This window comes from the organism of the source record quoted next, unplaced genomic scaffold (assembly GCF_019419815.1).
Source record: "Pyrus x bretschneideri cultivar Hongxiangsu unplaced genomic scaffold, Pyrus_bretschneideri_v1 Contig15, whole genome shotgun sequence".
In the NCBI taxonomy this organism is placed as follows: Eukaryota; Viridiplantae; Streptophyta; class Magnoliopsida; order Rosales; family Rosaceae; genus Pyrus; species Pyrus x bretschneideri.
Window position 1 is genome coordinate 7,648,015 of NW_025999446.1, and position 19,182 is coordinate 7,667,196.

The following is a 19,182-nucleotide window of genomic DNA, read 5'->3' on the forward strand; positions in this document are numbered from 1 at the left end:
ATATACCATATTATCTAACTTTTTTACTACTGGCCAATAATGAAGAGAAAAATAACGGAGTACATGAGTCGTTGTTCGGTTTGTCAGTAGGTCAAAACAGAAAGAAAGAAACCATTTGGGTTGCTATAGCCACTTCCTATACCCCAGTGGAAATGGGAAGATATCACAATGGATTTCGTGTACAAGTTACCTCGTACACGTAATAGCTATGATGGTATCTAGATGATTGTAGATCGGCTTACCAAGTCAGTGCATTTTCTACCTGTTCGTGAAAACTACTCTTTGAGTCAATTGGCCGAACTTTTTGTCTTTGAAATTGTCAACTATCATGGTGTTCCCGTTAGTATTATTTTTTATTGGGACCCTCGATTTACTTCAAAATTTTGGGTAGCTTTTCAAGAAGCTCTGGGATCGAAATTACTTTATAGCACCACCTATCCTCCTTAAACTGATGGGCAATCAGAGAAAACTATTCAGATGTTGGAAGACATATTGAGATCTTCAATCATGCAGTTCAGAGACGCATGGTACAGGCGCTTACCTTTGATAGAATTCGCCTACAACAACAACTTTCATTCCAGCATTGATATGTCACCATTTGAGGTGCTTTATAGGAAACTATGTCGTACACCATTGTGTTGGTTCGAGGTTGGCGAAAGAGTTTTGGTTGGTCCTGAAATCGTAGATGAGACGACATAGAACATTCAGGTGGTAAAAGCTAACCTGAAAGCAGCCCAGGATCGGCAAAATAATATAGCAGACAGACATTTGACCGACAGAGTATATAAGGTTGGAGGTTGGGTATTCTTAAAGCTATCGCCACAGAAATGTGTTGTACGATTCGGGAAGAAAGGAAAGCTAAGCCCTTGTTACATCGGGCTATACCAGATCATTGAGCGAATTGGTGAAGTTGCTTACCGATGGGATCTACCTCCAGAGTTGTCGAGAGTGCATAATTTGTTCCACGTGTCTATGCTATATAGATATGTCTTTGATTTGTCACATGTGATTCCTCCTCAACCGTTAGAGATCAATCCAAATTTGACTTATTATGAGGTTCTAGTGACAATTCTTGACAGGAAAGACAAAGTTCTCAGGAACAAGATCGTTCGTATGGTGAAAGTCTTATGGAGAAATCACTATATTGAGGAAGTTAACTGGGAGATAGAGGAGTGTATGCAAGATCTTTATCCATGTCTATTTTTTAATTATGATATTTAGTAGTGCTGAAATTTCGGGGATGAAATTTTCTTAAGGGGGTGGACTATGGCGACCCGTCCTTAATTTCCCATGTAGTTTTCTCCTTAAGTGTGTAAATTGACATTTATGCCCTTGTGGGCAAAGTTCCATGGACGTGGTTATTAGGCTTTAATTTGTTTTTCTCGTTATCGCAATTAATTAGTACTCGTTGTTATGATCACGTGAGCGTGAATTAGACCCAAATTGGATATGCAACGAAAAAGTTACGCACAGTTAAAGTACGTTAATAACGGGTAGAGTTGTACACACGTGTGTTAATTTATCAGTGTTGGAAACACTGTTTTTGATAAGGTGACAGATTTTTGTGTACGACTTACTGTACAAAATCTGAAAACCTTATCGTTTTTCTTATTTAAAATTGACCCGTGTACCCATTCCCCTTACCAATCAGTTCATTTCCTTAATTCCCTCAACGAATCAGATTTTCTTTCTTTTCCATCAATCAGATCACTCTTTCTCATCTCTACCCATTCAGAAAGTTGTCTCCCTCTCTTTCTCTCTTTCTCCCTCGTCTGTGACTTTCTCCCCTCTGCAACACACACACATATGTTGGAAGTATGCCCACAAAGCCACTCATTTGATGTAATAGCTTTTTGGAATACTTAATGTATTAAACTTTTATATGTTTAATGAAGGGCAAAACTTATTGTTAATCACTATTTATTGTATCTTGTGTTTAAGCAATAAGGGAATCCAAGGAATGTATTTGATCTAAGAGACAAGTGATTTAAGTTAGTTAAATTAACGAGACCTTTCTCTTATGTTCATTCCTAAAACGTTCCTAGCCATAGGATTGCCAATTGGGCATTGACAATCCGCTAAGGTTAGTATGTGTTATGTCGACTCAAGCGTGAGTATGAACTAGTCTCAAGTCATTTGGTGTTGGACACTAAGGCAAACACATAGGTGCTCGAAAGAGTAATCGAGTACACTGAACAACGATCAAACGAGAGTTCGAACATACATGTCATGTGAGAACTCAATAGTTGCAATATGCAAAGTAGTCCTTTGACCTGAGGCATCATTGATGTCTAATGGTTAGGTCCTTGATCTTTGATTATGTCAACGGCATTCCATTGGAATATCCACGGCATTGTTGGGGTCAAGCTATCTAGTCATGTAGGCATATGAATGCACAACAAGGGATCTCTAACCTTCCATGGTGGAAGGAGAATACTCTAAGATATGATTCGAGAGTCTTTGGCCAAAGCATATGAATATGACTAAGGAAGCTTGTTCCAAATCTTATTCAATTGAATCATATAGAGAAGTATCACATTGGATAGTAGACATGAAACAAACTATCACTTAAACAATATGATTAAGAGTATTGTATTAGAGAAGGACCGTATTGCATTGTAGTTGTAACTGGATAGGTTCTCCAACCACTTCTACTTAGCTTGGGTAACCATGACATGCTGCTAGGCGTCACCCATGGTTTGTGGAAGCCCTAAAGATTAGCAAACACTAATTTTAAGGGAGAATTGAAATGTGGTTTCAATTCACAATCGATCGTTAAGAGTAACATCGCCCACTACCTCGCTAATTGGAACCTAATGGATCGTACACCGAGTAAAGATATAAGTGAAGAAATTATATGAAATGGATAAGCAATTAAATGGTTTAATTGAAGAATGGTCAAGATTAATTAAATAGTTAATTAATTATACGAAACGTTCGTATTGGGCGTTTAAGTTAGTTTTGGGCTTCGGGGCACAAAAAACGTTTTGGTCCACAAGGCCCATTATGTTTAAGTTGTATGACAACTAAAACAAAATGGGCAATTAAGCCCAATAACAACATAGAGGCCGGCCATAAGGGTGAGGGGTAGCAAACTTGTATTAATTACAAGTTTGCCACTCACATGAAATGAAGTATAAAATCAACATTATAGCTTTGTTTCAAATTAGGGTTTTCTAATAGAATTTGGGTGAGACATTTTCTCTCATTTTCTACATAGAGGCCGGCCACCTTAGGGGAGGAACATCTAGCAATCTTTTCTTCCCTAAGTCATCCATTTCATCTTCACACTACATCTTTGGTGTGGAGACTTAGAGACACCAAACCTTTGGTGTTTTGGAGAACAAATCCTCAAATCCTCAAAGAAGAAAAGGAGCACTAAAAGGGAGGAAATCACAAGGAAGATCCAAGGAGCAAGGAGGTGACTTGAAGGCCCTCCACTTGGGTGAATCCCTTGTGCAATCAAGGATGAGCATCAAGGGTAAAGAATCTCTAAATTCTTATTCTCTTTAATATTGTTAAAGAGTCTTATGGTTCACCATATACTAGGCTTTGAAAGTCATGGATTTTATGAATTGTTTTTGGATGCATGCCTACTTTAATTTGTTAATAGTTTGCCTATGTATTCAAATGTTCTTTACATGTTCTTAGCTAGGACATAAATTTTCCTTCAACACACACACACACCATCATTAAAACTTGTAGATCAAACCCAAAAACACCACCATCACACTTATCTCGAACCTACGAACCTAGTTGTACAAGCCGATTCGAAAATGATCCAGTTTTGACTCGTCAACTCGGAAGCTCCGATTCAGTAGGTTTTACTCCGACGTGTTTCTGGCCATGTTGCATGATTTTGGGAGTCTTGGAAACTTCTAGGTGACTCCCCAAGGCCATTAGCCTAGTCTTGAAGTGGAGTCGACGAGGAGACCCTCGAGTTTGAGACAACGGAAGTAAGGTCGAGAGTGTCGAGTGGATTTTGATCCACTTCCATCCACCTTTTGAACTTTTAAGGTAAAATCTTATTCTCCTTGTCCTGAGCTTCAAATCCATATAAAGTTCGTTACAAATGGTTGAAAAATGAAGAAGTTATGGTGTTTTGAAAATTTTCCCAAAACCGGCGAGATTTCCCCAGTTTCCGACGAACCAGACGACGGAGGAAAATCGGAGAAGAAGGGGAATATTCTAACGCCGTTAGACTTAACGAAATATTTTGTTAGATTCTGACGGAATATTCCCTGAATCTGTTAGCTTTTGTCAGCACGTGCTTGTCGTGGCTTGCGCGTATGGCTGTGTCTTGGCGGCACGTGACAGCATGTGTAGGCGCATCCAGCCACCGGCTGGCGTATATTTAAACCCTCTATTTGACCAAACTATGGGGGTTTTTCCTAGCCTTTTTGTGTATATGTTAATTAATTAATTATTTTAGTTATTTCACATATAGGAGAAAATTATCCTGAAAAAGTACGAGGTCAAGCAAGGTAAGGAGGCTACGATCTAACCACATATCAGTGAGTGGGCATTTGTTTTTATATATATGATATATAAAGTTTTACAGTTTCCACAAATGCTTTTGAATTGATTCATGCCTATTATGTCATGATTAATGATTAAATAATGCTATAAGAAATGTTGTACTGTTGTGAAATGCTAAAATAATACTACAAGATGCGCAAGTAAGTTTATTATGCTGACTAGAATTATTGAATTGTTATGGCATGCTTATATTTATGTAGTCTGCTTATCATTGCTACACCCGGTGTTAGTGTTAGCCCAAGGCCAGGGCCAGTATTTCACGTGTTTGTTCATATTCGCATCGTGTGTTCGCCTTGGATCCAAGTAGGTGCCAGTCATGTCGTACGGGTTGTAATAGGCAACTCTGACATCTTGTTTTATAGGTTGCAATAGGCAACTTCGACTTGTATGTGACCACGAATAATGCCAGTCTTCACGTGATTGTATCACTAGAGCGTATGTTATGATTACACTCAGTCCTGTCGTACAGGTTGCATTAGGTAACTCTGACTTGTGTGCTAGCATAGATTGATGAGCATCTGCTTGGTCATAAAAGTTGCATTAAGCGACTTCGACTTGTGTGCTAGCATAGATCGATGAGCATCTGATTTTATTATGCTGCTGTTGAGATATTATGATTGGCATGTTTCTGGAATTATTATTGATTTACATTTGATTTCATACTTATACGTAGTATGATTTTGTAGAAACTATACATGTTTTACAGCGAGGGGTTAGTATGTTTAGAAAATAAATGTGTTTTATAAACCTTTGTTTTTGCCCACTCACCCTTCTGTTTTTCGGCCCTTCAAGTCTTAGATAGCTGAACTCTCTGTGGCATACGAGGAATCTCCGACAGTTTTGCAATACCCCTAATAAATGTAGGAACTGATTCCGGTTGTGTATTAGGTACTTAACTAGTTTCGACTGCACACTCTTTTGTCATCTATTCTCTGAACATTTGTGTTTTATGGGTTATTCCCACTACTGTGCACACAATTTATTAGCTTAAATAAATCCTAGTTTTGGTTTTAATTTATTCACATTTTTACGTCACTTATACTTTTGGTTATGTCACCTTCGGGTGATGGCAAACATGCCTCGACTCCGGTCAGGGTGTGTCAGATGTGGTTGGAACTTTAGTGTTGAGATCGTTCTAGAAATGAGGGTAATTGGAAAAGATCTTTTGTGTAGTTGAATCTAATTACTGTGAAACCAATTCCCAGGCGAGCCTGGTGTGCATATTATAATAAGGTATTGGAGGGATGAATTGTCGATCTGGGTGATTTGGGCTGGAAATCAATGAATGGATAAGATGACTAGCATAAGGGGTTTATGAATTTGGGATATCTTATGGGGATTAGTTTGTATAATAGAATATTTGAACCATCACTATAGTGGTAAAATGCACGGTATGGGACGTGCAGGTTCAAATGTTTTATTATATATATTAATAGGTATAGCAGAAGAGGTTGCATTGCATTCATGCATTGTTGTTATCAACAATGATTTGATATTTGATTATTGATGATACCATGACACTTAATTTAATATTGTCAATATACTATGGTAAGGTTATTTCCCTATTGAGCTGTTGAAGCTCATCCTTATATTGTTATGTAAGTTAATAAAATAAACATTCAAAAGGATAGGCAAGATGAGATCGGATTAGATGTGAGAATAGAAAGTTATTCATCTATTTACTGTAGAATTGTAAAGAATTTTTTATTTGTTTAAGAATCATGAGATTTTTATAAGAGGAATTTATTTACTAGCCCATTTCAATTTTTATTTATTTATTTAGATTTTAACTCATGTTTCGGATTCGGGTCCAAGTTTTTCTACTTACTCTCGGTCAAGGCTGACAATGATGAAAGAAAAGGCTAAGTGGTTGGCTTCAATGGGGTTAATGAATCACATAAAACGGTAGGGAAATATGCTTTTTAGTGGTGGAAAACATGCATAGCCTAACATCGTTTATCCAATGCACTGTTGTTAATGAGATCATAAAATTAAAGAAAGGAATTCAAATATTGTTTAAAAGTAGAAACAAATAAACCCTCTCAACAAAAAGAATAGGCTCAAGATCTCACGAGGATAGTCTCCACTATTTCTCAATATCATCCAAACATGGATACCTTGACCACCAAAATACTAAGACATGGCAATATGAATGGTTTGTTGGAGATATGCCTTGAAAGTCAATATTTGGAAGAAACCTTTCAGGACAATGTCTGAATATATGATTAAGTTTGATACATCAAAAAGGGCAAAGTCACTTATTAGGATTGTCTCAATGAACGATATGCATCCAAATAATGAGTCCATGGACAATGGATCGATGGAAGAAGTAATCTACAGATGTTAGACTACAGAGACCTTCTTCACATAACCATAATGTCCAAAAGGTTCTTGGTCATAGGATTGTCAGAGGGACGCTGAAATTTTGTCATAGTTAAGAACATGTGAGAATATTTGAACATACAAGCATACAAAAACTCTTAAAGTAGGCATGCATTCAAAACAATTCCTTGACCCAAAGAAATTCAAAGCCTAGTATATGGTGAATCTAAAGACTCTTTGTAAAAGAAAGAGGAAAAATTGAGCTTTTCTCACCCTTGAAGCTCATCCTTGTTTGCACAAGGGATTCACCTAAGTGAAGGGCCTTTAAGTCACCTCCTTTGCTTCTTGGTTCTTTCCTTTCTTCTTGGCTCTTTGCTCCTTTGCTTCTTCTTTGCTCCTTGAGCATATGAGGAAAGATCTCCAAAAAGCACCAAAAGCTTGGTGCCTCTAAGTCTCCACACCAAAGATGTAGTGTGAAGAAAAGATGGATGACTTAGAGAGATTTTTTGTGCTAGTAAAAGTCAACAGAAAAAAGTTTCTCTTCTTTGCCCCTAGTGAAAGAATAGCTATAAAGATGTTTTTATACCACCTCATAAGTGAGTGGCAAACTTACGATTAAGCCAAGTTCACCCTCTCTATAGTTTGGCCGGTTTTGACTTTGTTTTTGGACTATTTTTCCGTTTAGTTTTAGTTGTCATACAACTTAAACTCAATGAGCTTTATGGACCAGAAACCCTTTTGGGCCGCGTAAGCCAAAACTAACTTAAAAGCCCAATATGAACCTTTTGTATAATTAATTAACTAATTAATTAATCTTGACCAAACTATTTAATTGCTTATCCATCTCATTTATATTTCTTCACATTCATCCTTAATCGATGTATTATCCATTAGGTTCCATTTAGCGAGACAGTGCGCGATTGTTACTCTTAACGATCGATTGTAAATTGAAACAACATTTCCCTTCTCCCCTTGATAAAGATTAGTGTTTGCTAATCTTCAGGGCTTCCACAAACCATGAGTGACACATGGCGGTAATTCATGGCTACCCAAGCTAAGTAGAAGTGGTTGGAGAACCTATCCAGTTACAAGTGCAATGCAATATGGTCATTCTCTAATACAATACTCTTTATGACATTATTTAAGTGATAGTTTGTTTCATGTCTACTATCCAATGTGATACTTCTTTATATGATTCAATTGAATAATAATTTGGAACATTCTTCCTAAGTCATATTTGTATGCTTTGGCCAAAGACTTCTACATCATATCTCAGAGTATTCTCCTTCCACCATGGAAGGTTAGAAATCCCTTGTTGTGCATTCACATGCCTACATGACTAGATAGCTTGACCTCAACAATGTCGTGGACACTCTCAATGGAATGCTTTTGACATAGTCAAAGATCAAAGACCTACCCATCAGACAACTATGATGCCTCAGGTCAAATGACTACTTTGCATATTGCAACTTATGAGCTCTTACATGACATGTATGGTCGAATTGTCTTTTGATTGTTGTTCAATGTACTCGATTACCTTTTTAAGCACCTATGTGTTTGTCTCAGTGTCCAATATTAAATGACTTGAGACTAGTCATACTCACACTTGAGTCAACATAACATATACTAGCCTTAGTGGATTGTCAATGCCCAATTGGCAATCCTATGGCTAGGAACGTTTTAGGAATGAACATAAGAGAAAGGATTCATTAATCTAACTTACTCAGATCACTTATCTCTTAGAACAAATACATTCTTTGGATTCCCTTATTGCTTAAACACATGATACAATAAATAGTGATTAGCAATAAACTTTGCCCTTCATTAAACAAATAATAGTTTAACATAATGAGTATTCCAAAAGTTATTACATCAAATGAGTGGCTTTGTGGGCATACTTCCAACAATTGGAAGGGTGGAAAGTCTCAAATGATTCATGTAAGCATACTAAGACAACATGTAGGTGCTCATTAAGGGAATGGGTCCACTGGATATAATCAAACGAGAGTACTTGCATGGAGGACTGCTCACATGTCAAGTAAGTAACTTTACTAGTTGGAATAATGTAAGTAGTCATTTGACCTGAGATATCATAGTTGTCTAATGGTTAGGTCTTTGATCTTTAATGGTGTTAAAAGCATCCCATTCAAGAGTGTCCACGGTATTGTTAGGGTTAAGCTACCTAATCATATAGACATGTGAATGTTCAAAAAGGAATCTTTAATCCTCAATACGAGGGGAAGAATACTCTAAGATATGATTCGGGAATCTTCAACCGAAGTATCAAGCATAATGATGGAAGGTATTCCTATATGGCTCAATAGAGTCATATAACATAGTATAATCACATTAGGGGTTTGACATAATGTATCCATACTCTAATAATGTGATTGAGGGTATTGATTTTGAGAAGGATCGAATTACATTGTAATTCCAACTGAATAGGTTCTTTGACCAAATTCTATGGTAGCTTGGGTAACCATAATATATGGTTAGATGTCACTTATGCCTTGTGGATCCTTCTAGATGATTAAATAAGTAAGAAGTCATAAAAGAAAAAGGCGAATGAAAAGTAAGTTTTAATTCACTAAGTGATTGTACAAGTACTAATCAATTGGATTGATACCAATCACCTCACTGCCTCGCTAATTAGAACCTAAAACAATTGTACACCAATACACTTGTGTGATGAGATAACTCAAGGATGAACAAATTAATTAATTGGATTAGTTAAGTGTTATGATTAACTAGAAAGTCTAGATAAATCATAGAAACGATGAAAGATTGTTTTGGGCATAGAGAAATGTTCGGGTTCTTTCGGACCTATTGATCCCAAACCTATTGGGCTTTTATTCAAGCATAGAATGGCTTAAAATGATAAAAGCTCAAATCCCAAACTAACACTAAGAGGGCTGACTATTAGAGTGAGAAAAAAAAGGGTGAAAGTCAATTTGTTGACTCACTTGTCTCGCCTTTATGAAGGAGTTTTATTGAAAAAGTTTCATTAGGGTTTCTGTGTGAGTCTTTCTAGCCTCAAAAAGAAAACAAATCTCTCTCTCTTTCTCTCTCGCTCTCTCTCTCTCTCTCTCTCTCTCTCTCTCTCTTTCTTTTATCACACAAGGCCGGCCACCAAAGTGAGATTCTGACTAGTCATGTAATCCCCTTTTGGTCATCCACTTATCCATCTCACTACATTAATGGGTGTGGATCTTTAGAGGCCTTTTACACTTGGAGGCTTAAGGAGAACCAAGGAGCTCTAAATCCTTAAGGTGGAGGAAGTAAGGAGGGAGGCTAGACTCAAGGAATTCAAAGAACAAAGAGCTTGGAGGCGGTCCAACCTTGGTCTAAAGTCTAGATCAAGAGGTATAAAACTCAACCTTCTTGTTCTTCAATATTTTGTTTGATGCATAAAATTATGAACCTATGCTTCTTGTAGGGGATTTGCATGACTATAGCTTTGATAATAGGTGTTCATATGCTTCCACTGCTTATGTATATAAATTTAGAATTGTATATGCATGCTAGTCACTAGAAATCCCATATAAATCTCAATATTTCCCTTCATGGTTAAGAGTATGAAGCACACACTTTCTAGGCAACCTTTTATCAAATGAAGAATAATTTACCAAATCTAGACATGTCCATTCATAAATTTAAGCAATAACCTTAACATCTTATGTTTCCAAGTTCTTATTATTTCAAACAACTCCTAACGTCTAATCCTAAATTTTAGTTTAGACCTCCTCCCTTTAACACTAATACACAATTCACCACATAAAAATGCATAATAAAACATAGATGAAAATATAGAAATTAGGTAAAGGATGTATATGAAACAAAACCAATGTTTCATAGACTCCAAATGTCCAAATTTTGTATGTAAGTTGATAAAGTTCTTATATGGACTTAAACAAGCTCCTATAGCTTGGAATTCCAAATTCAAAGGGATTTTACCTTCTTTTGGTTTCACTATCTCTCAATATAGCCTATATATTATCATCTTACTCTTGTATGTTGATGATATTATCTTAACTGGTTTTAACACCTTTAAAGTTCAGATGATTATTACAGCTTGATGAATTGTTTGATTTGAAGGATATGGCCAAGTTGACATATTTTCTAGGTTTACAAATTCAATATAAGGAAGATGGAAGTCTGTTTATCAATTAGTCACAATATGCAAGGGATCTTATGATTAAGGCAGGAATGACTACTCATAACAGCTCCTACTCATTCTGAACCTCACACTGAATTCTTGGTTTCAGAAGGCAATCTCATGACTGATCCAACTTTATACAGAAGTTTGGTAGGAGCATTGCAGTATTTGATTTTCACAAGACATGACAATGCTCATTCTTTTAATGTTGTGTGTCAATATATGACTAGGCCTGCTGATGCTCATTTATTTCTTGTTAAAATGATCTTGAGATATGCCCAAGGTACTTTGGATTGTGGACATAAATACACTCCATCATCTGAATATATTTCAGCATTTTCTAATGCTAATTGGGTACCAGATATCAATACTCGAAGGTCTATAACTGGATATGTTGTGTTTGTTGGTGATAACCCTGTGTCTTAACAGTTAAAGAAGCATATTCTATGTCTAAAAGTTCAACTGAAGCAGAGTAGAAGTCATTAGCACGATGTGCAGTTGATGTTTATTGGATTAGGTTTATTCTATAGGATCTGAATGAGTTTCTTCATTCTCCTCCTTCTTAGCATTGTGACAATCTTTCTACATTGGCTTTGAGTTTAGTGTTCCATTCTCGAATAAAACAATTGGACACTGACTATCATTTTGTTAGAGAGCGGGTTCAAAAGAAGGATATTACAATGCACTATGTTTCTACAGTTTCTCAAGTGGCTGATATTCTTACTAAAGGATTGCACAATCCAATTTTCATCAAGCATTGTGGCAATCTTAGACTTGGTTTCCCTAGCTGAGATTGAGAGGGAGTAATAATAGAATATAGTGTCATTAGTGGTCCATGTGTCATTAGTACAATGAGATGTAATTAGATAAGATAACCATTGTGTAATGAGATGGATTAGATAGAGTTGCCGCTTAAGCTAGGCACTTATACTTTTTCCTTATATACTCGATTTTATTGTTTTGGAAACGTAATGAAAATATGTTGAAGCTCATTCTCTTTCTCTTCTTTCTCGGTCATCTTCTTCTCTCTAGCTTTCTTCCACTGCAATCTTTTGTGGTCTTCTGATATCTTTGTAATCTTTCACAATATTATGATCTTTCTTCAGTTTTGTTATGAAGGGAAAGTAATTTTTATGGAACGAGTTCATTATTATTGGTGTCCTGATGTAATAATATATTGGTATGTGGGGAGAAAAACTTGCACATGTTAATGCATTATTGGACAAAAAAACATTAAGGGAAATTTTATTTAAACCCATGTAACCTATTTCTACGCGAACTTACTCTTTGCACCCATTTGATTTTTAACTAAACTATTAATATCACTTTAAACCCAAATTTATTACCTATTATACCCCTATAAACCCAATTAAATATGTATATTTTTCTTTATACCCATTTGATTTTTAACTATCTTTACACCGTCTGGAAACGGACACTGAAAATTGGGGTGTGAATTCAACCATGGCTTACAACAAGACTGACACTTGTATACACTTCTATACTGAAAATTGGGGTGTGAATTCAGCCATTGCAGGCAGTTATAGAAAAAAAGAAAAACAGCGCAAAAGATGGAAAGGACAAGAGAGAAGGTGGTGGTAGTGGTAGTGGTGGTGGCGGCGGCAGTGGTGGTAGAGATGGATCGCTGCACGTGAATCAAGAAGAAGCATTGAATTGGAGTAGGAGCTATGCAGGGACTCCTCCTTCGATCAATCGATTTCAACATGGCTTCTAATATTAATTGAAACACTTTCTTTCTTTCTTTCTTTCTTTTTTATTTTTTTATTTTTTTTATTTGTTGTTGAGCGAGTGATAGTCTGAAGCATTCATTATTCTTAGGGTCTCTGCCTTGACACGCCACCCAGAACGGACAGATAGAAAGAGAGAGACTTAACAAGAACACAAATGGGGTTATGAGAAAGAGGAAGGAGATGAGTGAGCTTTTTTTGGTATTTTTCTACAGGGGGACTAGGACGGCTTTTGAGCTCATCGACACCCTCAGCAACTTTGGCTCCGAGATGAAATTAAAATGTTGTTGTAAATTGTGGGAGGATTTCAACATAGAAATCTGAGTGTATCTGGGGGTGTAATCCACACCAAAAGTCCGGAAAGGGGAACTAGAAAAAGGGATTGTGGGACAAGAAGTTAGATTTGAACTGAAAGTTCCAACCCCCTTATAACGTTTCGTGTTTGTTTTCCATCTTGTTTCTGGCTGCAACTTCCCTCACCAGAAACAATTACATTTCTTGTCTGTTCAATCGTACCCTTCCAAACTCCAAAGCATAATCCAGATCACTGATCCCCGATCCCCGCCATTAACATATATCAAATGGAACTACACACACACACACACGCATGTGCGATCAATTGGTTGCATGTAATCGAAGAAACATTAATCATGTTTATTGATATTTCCCCAATCTTGTAAATTATTAGTTGTTTTTCTTAAGAGAAAGTGCTGCCATCTGCATTTTTTTGTTAATAAGTCATCTACACAATAAATGTTTGGGTTTATTGATAAATATGAGTTTTATTATTAATTTTATTTTGTATTTAATAGTAATTATATAATAGGGTAAAATAGAAAATTAACATTTAAAATTTAAGTTGGGTGTATAAAGAAGTTAAATGGGTTTAAATAAAATTTCCCCCAAACATTAAGTGATGGTAAACCTATTACATGTAAGTCCTTCTCACGATTAAGGCTTCGTTTGAAATGTGTAAAGTATAAACTTATACAGTAAGTGTTGACTTTGGTTTTTAGTAGTCACATAAGCACATCTAGTTGAATTTGTGTTTTTAGTCAAGCATCTAATAAATTTGATAAAAGAAAATTCTAGCTTGAAAATGTAGTTTACACAATGCATCTTCTATTCGAAATTGGATTATAGCAGGGTATTCAATTGAGATTTTGAGAGATTTTACTTTTTTTTTACAAATTCAGGGGTATTCAATTAGGATTTTAAGTGATTATCTGAAAATCTAGGTGTATTCAATCAGGATTTTAAAGGAGAGTTTATAATATTCCAGGTGTATTAAATTAAAAATTAATTTTAAAGGATTATAAAAAGTTGGGGAATTCGAGGGAATTGGAGATATTTTGCAGTGTATTTTAAACATTATAAAATCTCACCTCTTTCCTGAAAATTCAAAGGATTTCACTCAAAATTTTATATAGAATCTCTAGAAATCAATTAAATAAACTCTATCAAAATCCATTAAAATCATAAAAATCTCAATTGAATACACATTTGAAGGCATATAAAAGTGAACTGAAGGAAATAGAAGGAGATAAAAAAGGTTCAAAATATTACCCTTTTTAGAGCCGATCATACAAGTCATGTTTGAAAGTGTTTAGAAATTAGGATGGCTAAAAGCGCTTTCAAATAATAAAAGAAAATTCTAAAAAGTTTTAGTTCAAAAAGATTATGGCTCATTTAGAAGTGCTTATAAAATTATTGAAAGCATTTTTTATGAAAGTGTTTTTGAAACTAATTCTTAGTAAAAATGTAAGTGAATCTTGAAAAAGCATTTAAAGTTAATCTTGCAAAAGACACATAAATGGTGTTTCTTGCATGGAGCACTCGAAGTGCTTTTAGAACTCAAAAATAATTTCACCAAAAACACTTTCAATCATTTTAAAAGCACTTTCAAACGAGCCCTAAAAAGCACTTGACAATGCTTTTCATGAGAAGTACGAAAAACTTCCAAATGCTTTTCCACAAAGCACTTAATTTCCTAATGAAAATTTTGAGATGCTTTCTTACAAAAACACTTCCAACAAAATCACGGGTCTAACAAACAAAATGCTTTTTAGAGAGGCATTTTCAAACTATAAACGCAGCAAGCAAGGTGTAGAATGTGCTTTGCCAAAACATAAACACAAAGAAAGATTCTTATCTAGGGTTTGGAAGAGAGAGATATGCATAGCCAAGCACATAAAGTTAGGTAAACACACACAAGTACAGGTTGCACTATAGCACGCATAATAGTGATTTTCCCACAAACCAAGTTCATGAACGCCTTAATTATTACAAGGTTCACAACTAAGCCTCATTACGAAGCTAATTCTATTACAAACCATTGGAAATCTGACATAAACTTAAGAACTCCTTGACAGATGAAAAGAGAGATAGAGTAGGAGAGATAATATAACTAGTTAGAAAGAGCATGCAAATGCAAGATATATCTAATTAGATTCTCTCCTGGAGATTTGGCTGAATAGGCTGCACGCGGAAGGCGAAAGGTATCTGCTGCTGGGTGTTGTTGTAGTTCCCCAGCTGCCTCTGATGATACCCATTTTCCATGTTTCTCACATTCTCACCTATTTTCATCTCCTGTTGTTTTTGCTGCAAATCATGCCCACAACATCAGCTTCTCCTATCCAGCAAAATTTTTTAGTATGCATATGAAACTTGTTGCAAGTATTTTACTTCTTTTTTTCTGTTTTCTTTTCTTTTCTCAATATAAAAATAAAAAATGTATATATAATCAAATGACACAAAACTGGGTTATAGTATATATACATGTTTCAATATCACATAGTCATTGATGACCTTGAAAATCTGTAGTCACCAAATTGATTCAGGTTAACATTCGATCAATTCAGTTCATATATATCTTGATGATAAACCTAGCCTTCTAAAGTGTTTTTGACTTGAATTGAATTCTATTGCTAGATTAAAGAGTAATATTGTCAAATAGATCGCATTATACAATAATAAAGATGGACCGTATCCTACTTTCATAGGTGAGTTTCAACTTTATTAGTGAGATGCAGTCTACATACATTTGCGATTCCAATAGTTTAAAAATAAAAGAAATAATAAATACATCATTTTTAGCCTCTCACACATCTCTACTAAATTTTTACTTGTTATTCTGTCTAATTTATTCAATCTAATAATAATAATAAAAAAAAAAGAGTGAGAGAAAAAAAAAAAAAAAAAAAGTTGAAAATCAGTTCCCTTACATTAATTAATTAAGCACACCGAGACTGTTTATAAAATGATAGAAATAGTTTTATATTGATTAATATAAAACCCACTTGTTACACCAGTATAGCTTCTCAAAGTACGATTGTGAACACAAACTCAACATATATATGCATGTTGTGTATGCGTATGCATGTATGCCTTCACTTATCAGTTTGAAAAGATGCGTTTACTTATTTACCAGCTCATAAGTGAGGCGCTTATTCTCATCTTCCAGTGCCTTTCCCTGATCATTCAGCAAAGAAAAACTAATTAGGCAAAATATGATATCATTAATTCAGGCAGATTTGTTTTAAAATTCGAATAAACTCAAGGTATTAATCAGACTCATCGTACATTGTCTCTCATCATGTCGACGAACTTGGACTGTGACAAAAAGGGAACAAAACTATTTAGTAATTAATTGAAAAATACAGCAAGATATCACACAACAAATTACCCTACAATTAAGTATATAACAACATATAACTATAAACATATATAATAAGTTTAATGTACACACTCTGTTTGAAGTATGAATAAGGGAAGAAACTTGCCTGCTTGTCCCGGATACTTGTAAGGCCATTTTCAAGTGCTTCCTCTAAGGCCATCAGCTCTACATGGTTCAATGATGTGATATCCTCTCCCTTCAGATGCCTGCAGCAACACACACACACACATGCATTTAAATATGCTCAGTATATATAATATAAGGTATAAATTAATTTGTTCTACCATAAGAGAGAGATGATGATAATTGAAATTAAACTACCTGAGCTCTACTTGCATGCTGTCATTGTCTTTCTTGACTCTATCCACTTCATTGCTGAGGTTCTGCCAGAAGTTTATCATATTTGTTCCAAACCCTCAAAGTTAATTAAGCAAATTTATTATATATTAAGAAAACTTATAATTAAGGAAATGATTTCTGCACACCCATTTTTTCTCATACACACACCCCGTTTATTTTGTACTTTAAATCTAATAAAGCGAAGGAGAATCAAGTAATAGTTTTAAACATGGATGTGAAGAAAGGGAACTGGGCATTCAAAAATCATTTTCCTGTAATTATAATATCCAAATTTACTATTAAAGGGAATTTACAAACCTACTTAAAAGGGTCTAATTCATATGCAGATCTGTTAGCAGAAAAGTGCGTAAACCCATGTTTCTATGCCTTGTATCAATCAAGGGACCGAATGGTACATAGTGAGATTTTTATATATCAAGAAAAGACGTTTGTTTTATTTGCGTGCTTTAAACTAACATTCACAACGGAGGACTCATTTGTTTTAATTTCTTGCAAAGAAAAGGAAGTGAGAGAATAACATTTTATTACCAGATCTGTTAACATTCACATAGTTTCATTTTTTTTTTTTTTTTTTTCAATAAAGAAGGATAGAAAAACCATCGGAGAGCAAGAAAGAGAACTACCAGTACATCCTATTTGTAGATCTGTTCTTACAAATCACACTTCATGTTTCTTAACATATTTTTGGCAAAAACAAAAGAAAAAAAAAATCATGTTAGACAAGCAAGAAACCAGCAGATCTTCCATGATAAATAAAATAAAAAATATATGAAAATATAGAGGAGAATTTCTTAAACCTCATGCTTAGCATCCCACAACTTCTTCCCAGATTGGCCATGGTATTTATCCAAGATTTCTGTCAGCCTTCATCACACCAAAAATAAATTAAATTCATAAAATATATATGAACAAAAAGTACCCTTATTTGTTTTTTAATTTGAAACAGACCCAGTAAATAAGAATAAAAGAACTCAAAAAACCAAAAGAATTTCTTTGAAAAGATCATAAAAAAAACACGAACTAGGTCATTACGTAGTTGAAGGGCTGCAGTATTCAACCATCTTCCCAGAGCTAGAATAAATGATAAGAGATACTTTAGCATCACATAAAACAGTGATCTCCTTTGCCTTCTTGATAATCCCATTCCTCCTCTTGGAGTAGGTCACCTGCCTGTTACTTGAGTTCTCAATCCTCTTGATCTCAATCTTACCCCTCCCCATATCTCTCAGTATTCTTGTTCTCTCTATTTTCTCCTTGCTTTGTGAAATGGTGAAGAGAGAGAGGGAGAGAGGAGGAGGTATATAGATATATAAAAGTGGAGAGAGAGAGAGAGAGAGAGAGAGAGAGAGAGAGAGAGATCATCAGAAGAGCAATTGAAGGGCATTTCTATTTAGGGTTTGGAAGCTAAACAACTTTCATGCGCCACAGAAGCGAAGGGCTCGTTTATGGGTTGGCGACAAAGCCAAGCCAACTGCTTTTCCTTTTCTTTTTCCCTTTCTTGTCTGTTTAATTTTAATCTCTGATGATATGTTTTATAATTGATTTGGCTTTTTTACTTTTATTACCCCTTGTTAACCACTGGTCTCTCTCTCTCTCTCTCACACGCACACAAATTCTCAGCGACTGATTTTAACTCCAAGTCTTTTAGGGTTTCCTTAATATAGGCTTAATTAAGGGTGTCAAATGGGAAACCAAGACTCTAGGACTAGGCCATATGTGTGTTTGTATTAACTCATACGTAAATGTGTATTTTAGGTCTTGAAGTTCGTGATGGTCATGTCTAGGGTTCTAGTGATGGAGCTAAATATGGATAATAATCAAATCTTTAAATCTTAACCATCAAATCGATATAAGTATGTTTTTTCTCAGCAAGTAATACACTGGGTTTGTAGGTGGTAAAGTGAAGGAGCAAACTAGGAGACAAAGTAAGTTTTATGTGCCCTGAATACAAAGGAAGGAATTCTGAAACCTCAAAGTCAAAACAGTCAAGGTCATTAAACAAGACAACTGTGATTTCGTCTATCTTATATCTTTGTGGCCTTGCTGTGTAGCAGTAGTCCCTATATCTATATAGCTGAATGGTTCTATGAAAAGGTTAGGAATTGTGATGTCTAAAACTGTTACATTTACTTGAGTAAATATTACGAAAGTCCAAATTATTTACTACTTAAATTTATTTTGGATTACCCTTCATCACATTGTTTTGTGGAAGGGGACTCCAAATTTATCAATGATGCTGTTTTTGGTAAGAATAATGGTAGGGAGACCAAATTTCTAAACAAAATTTTGCAAACCAAATGATGTGGATGTTGATGATTGAGTTATTACTTAAGTGTTGATAATCATACTTATTTCACCTTTTAGAGGCTCAAGACGGTAAT

General features: G+C 35.2%; 1 protein-coding gene across 2 annotated transcripts; it reads right to left on the reverse strand.

Annotated features, from left to right (window-relative positions):
• Positions 1 to 14,961: 14,961 nt before the first annotated feature.
• Positions 14,962 to 18,115, reverse strand: LOC103949344 (agamous-like MADS-box protein MADS9). Of its 2 annotated transcripts, XM_048580530.1 has the most exons (8): positions 17,834 to 18,115; positions 17,599 to 17,665; positions 16,763 to 16,824; positions 16,548 to 16,647; positions 16,348 to 16,377; positions 16,193 to 16,237; positions 15,544 to 15,582; positions 15,359 to 15,397 (listed from the first exon to the last, which is right to left on the reverse strand). In XM_048580530.1, the coding sequence occupies exons 1-8, from the start codon at positions 18,019 to 18,021 to the stop codon at positions 15,374 to 15,376; spliced, it is 555 nt and encodes a 184-aa protein (XP_048436487.1). In that variant the 5' UTR covers positions 18,022 to 18,115; the 3' UTR covers positions 15,359 to 15,373. The 2 variants fall into 2 exon arrangements, with proteins under 2 accessions (XP_009358735.1, XP_048436487.1); XM_009360460.3 differs by lacking the exon at positions 15,544 to 15,582 and having other exon boundaries at positions 14,962 to 15,366; positions 17,834 to 18,112.
• Positions 18,116 to 19,182: the final 1,067 nt, after the last annotated feature.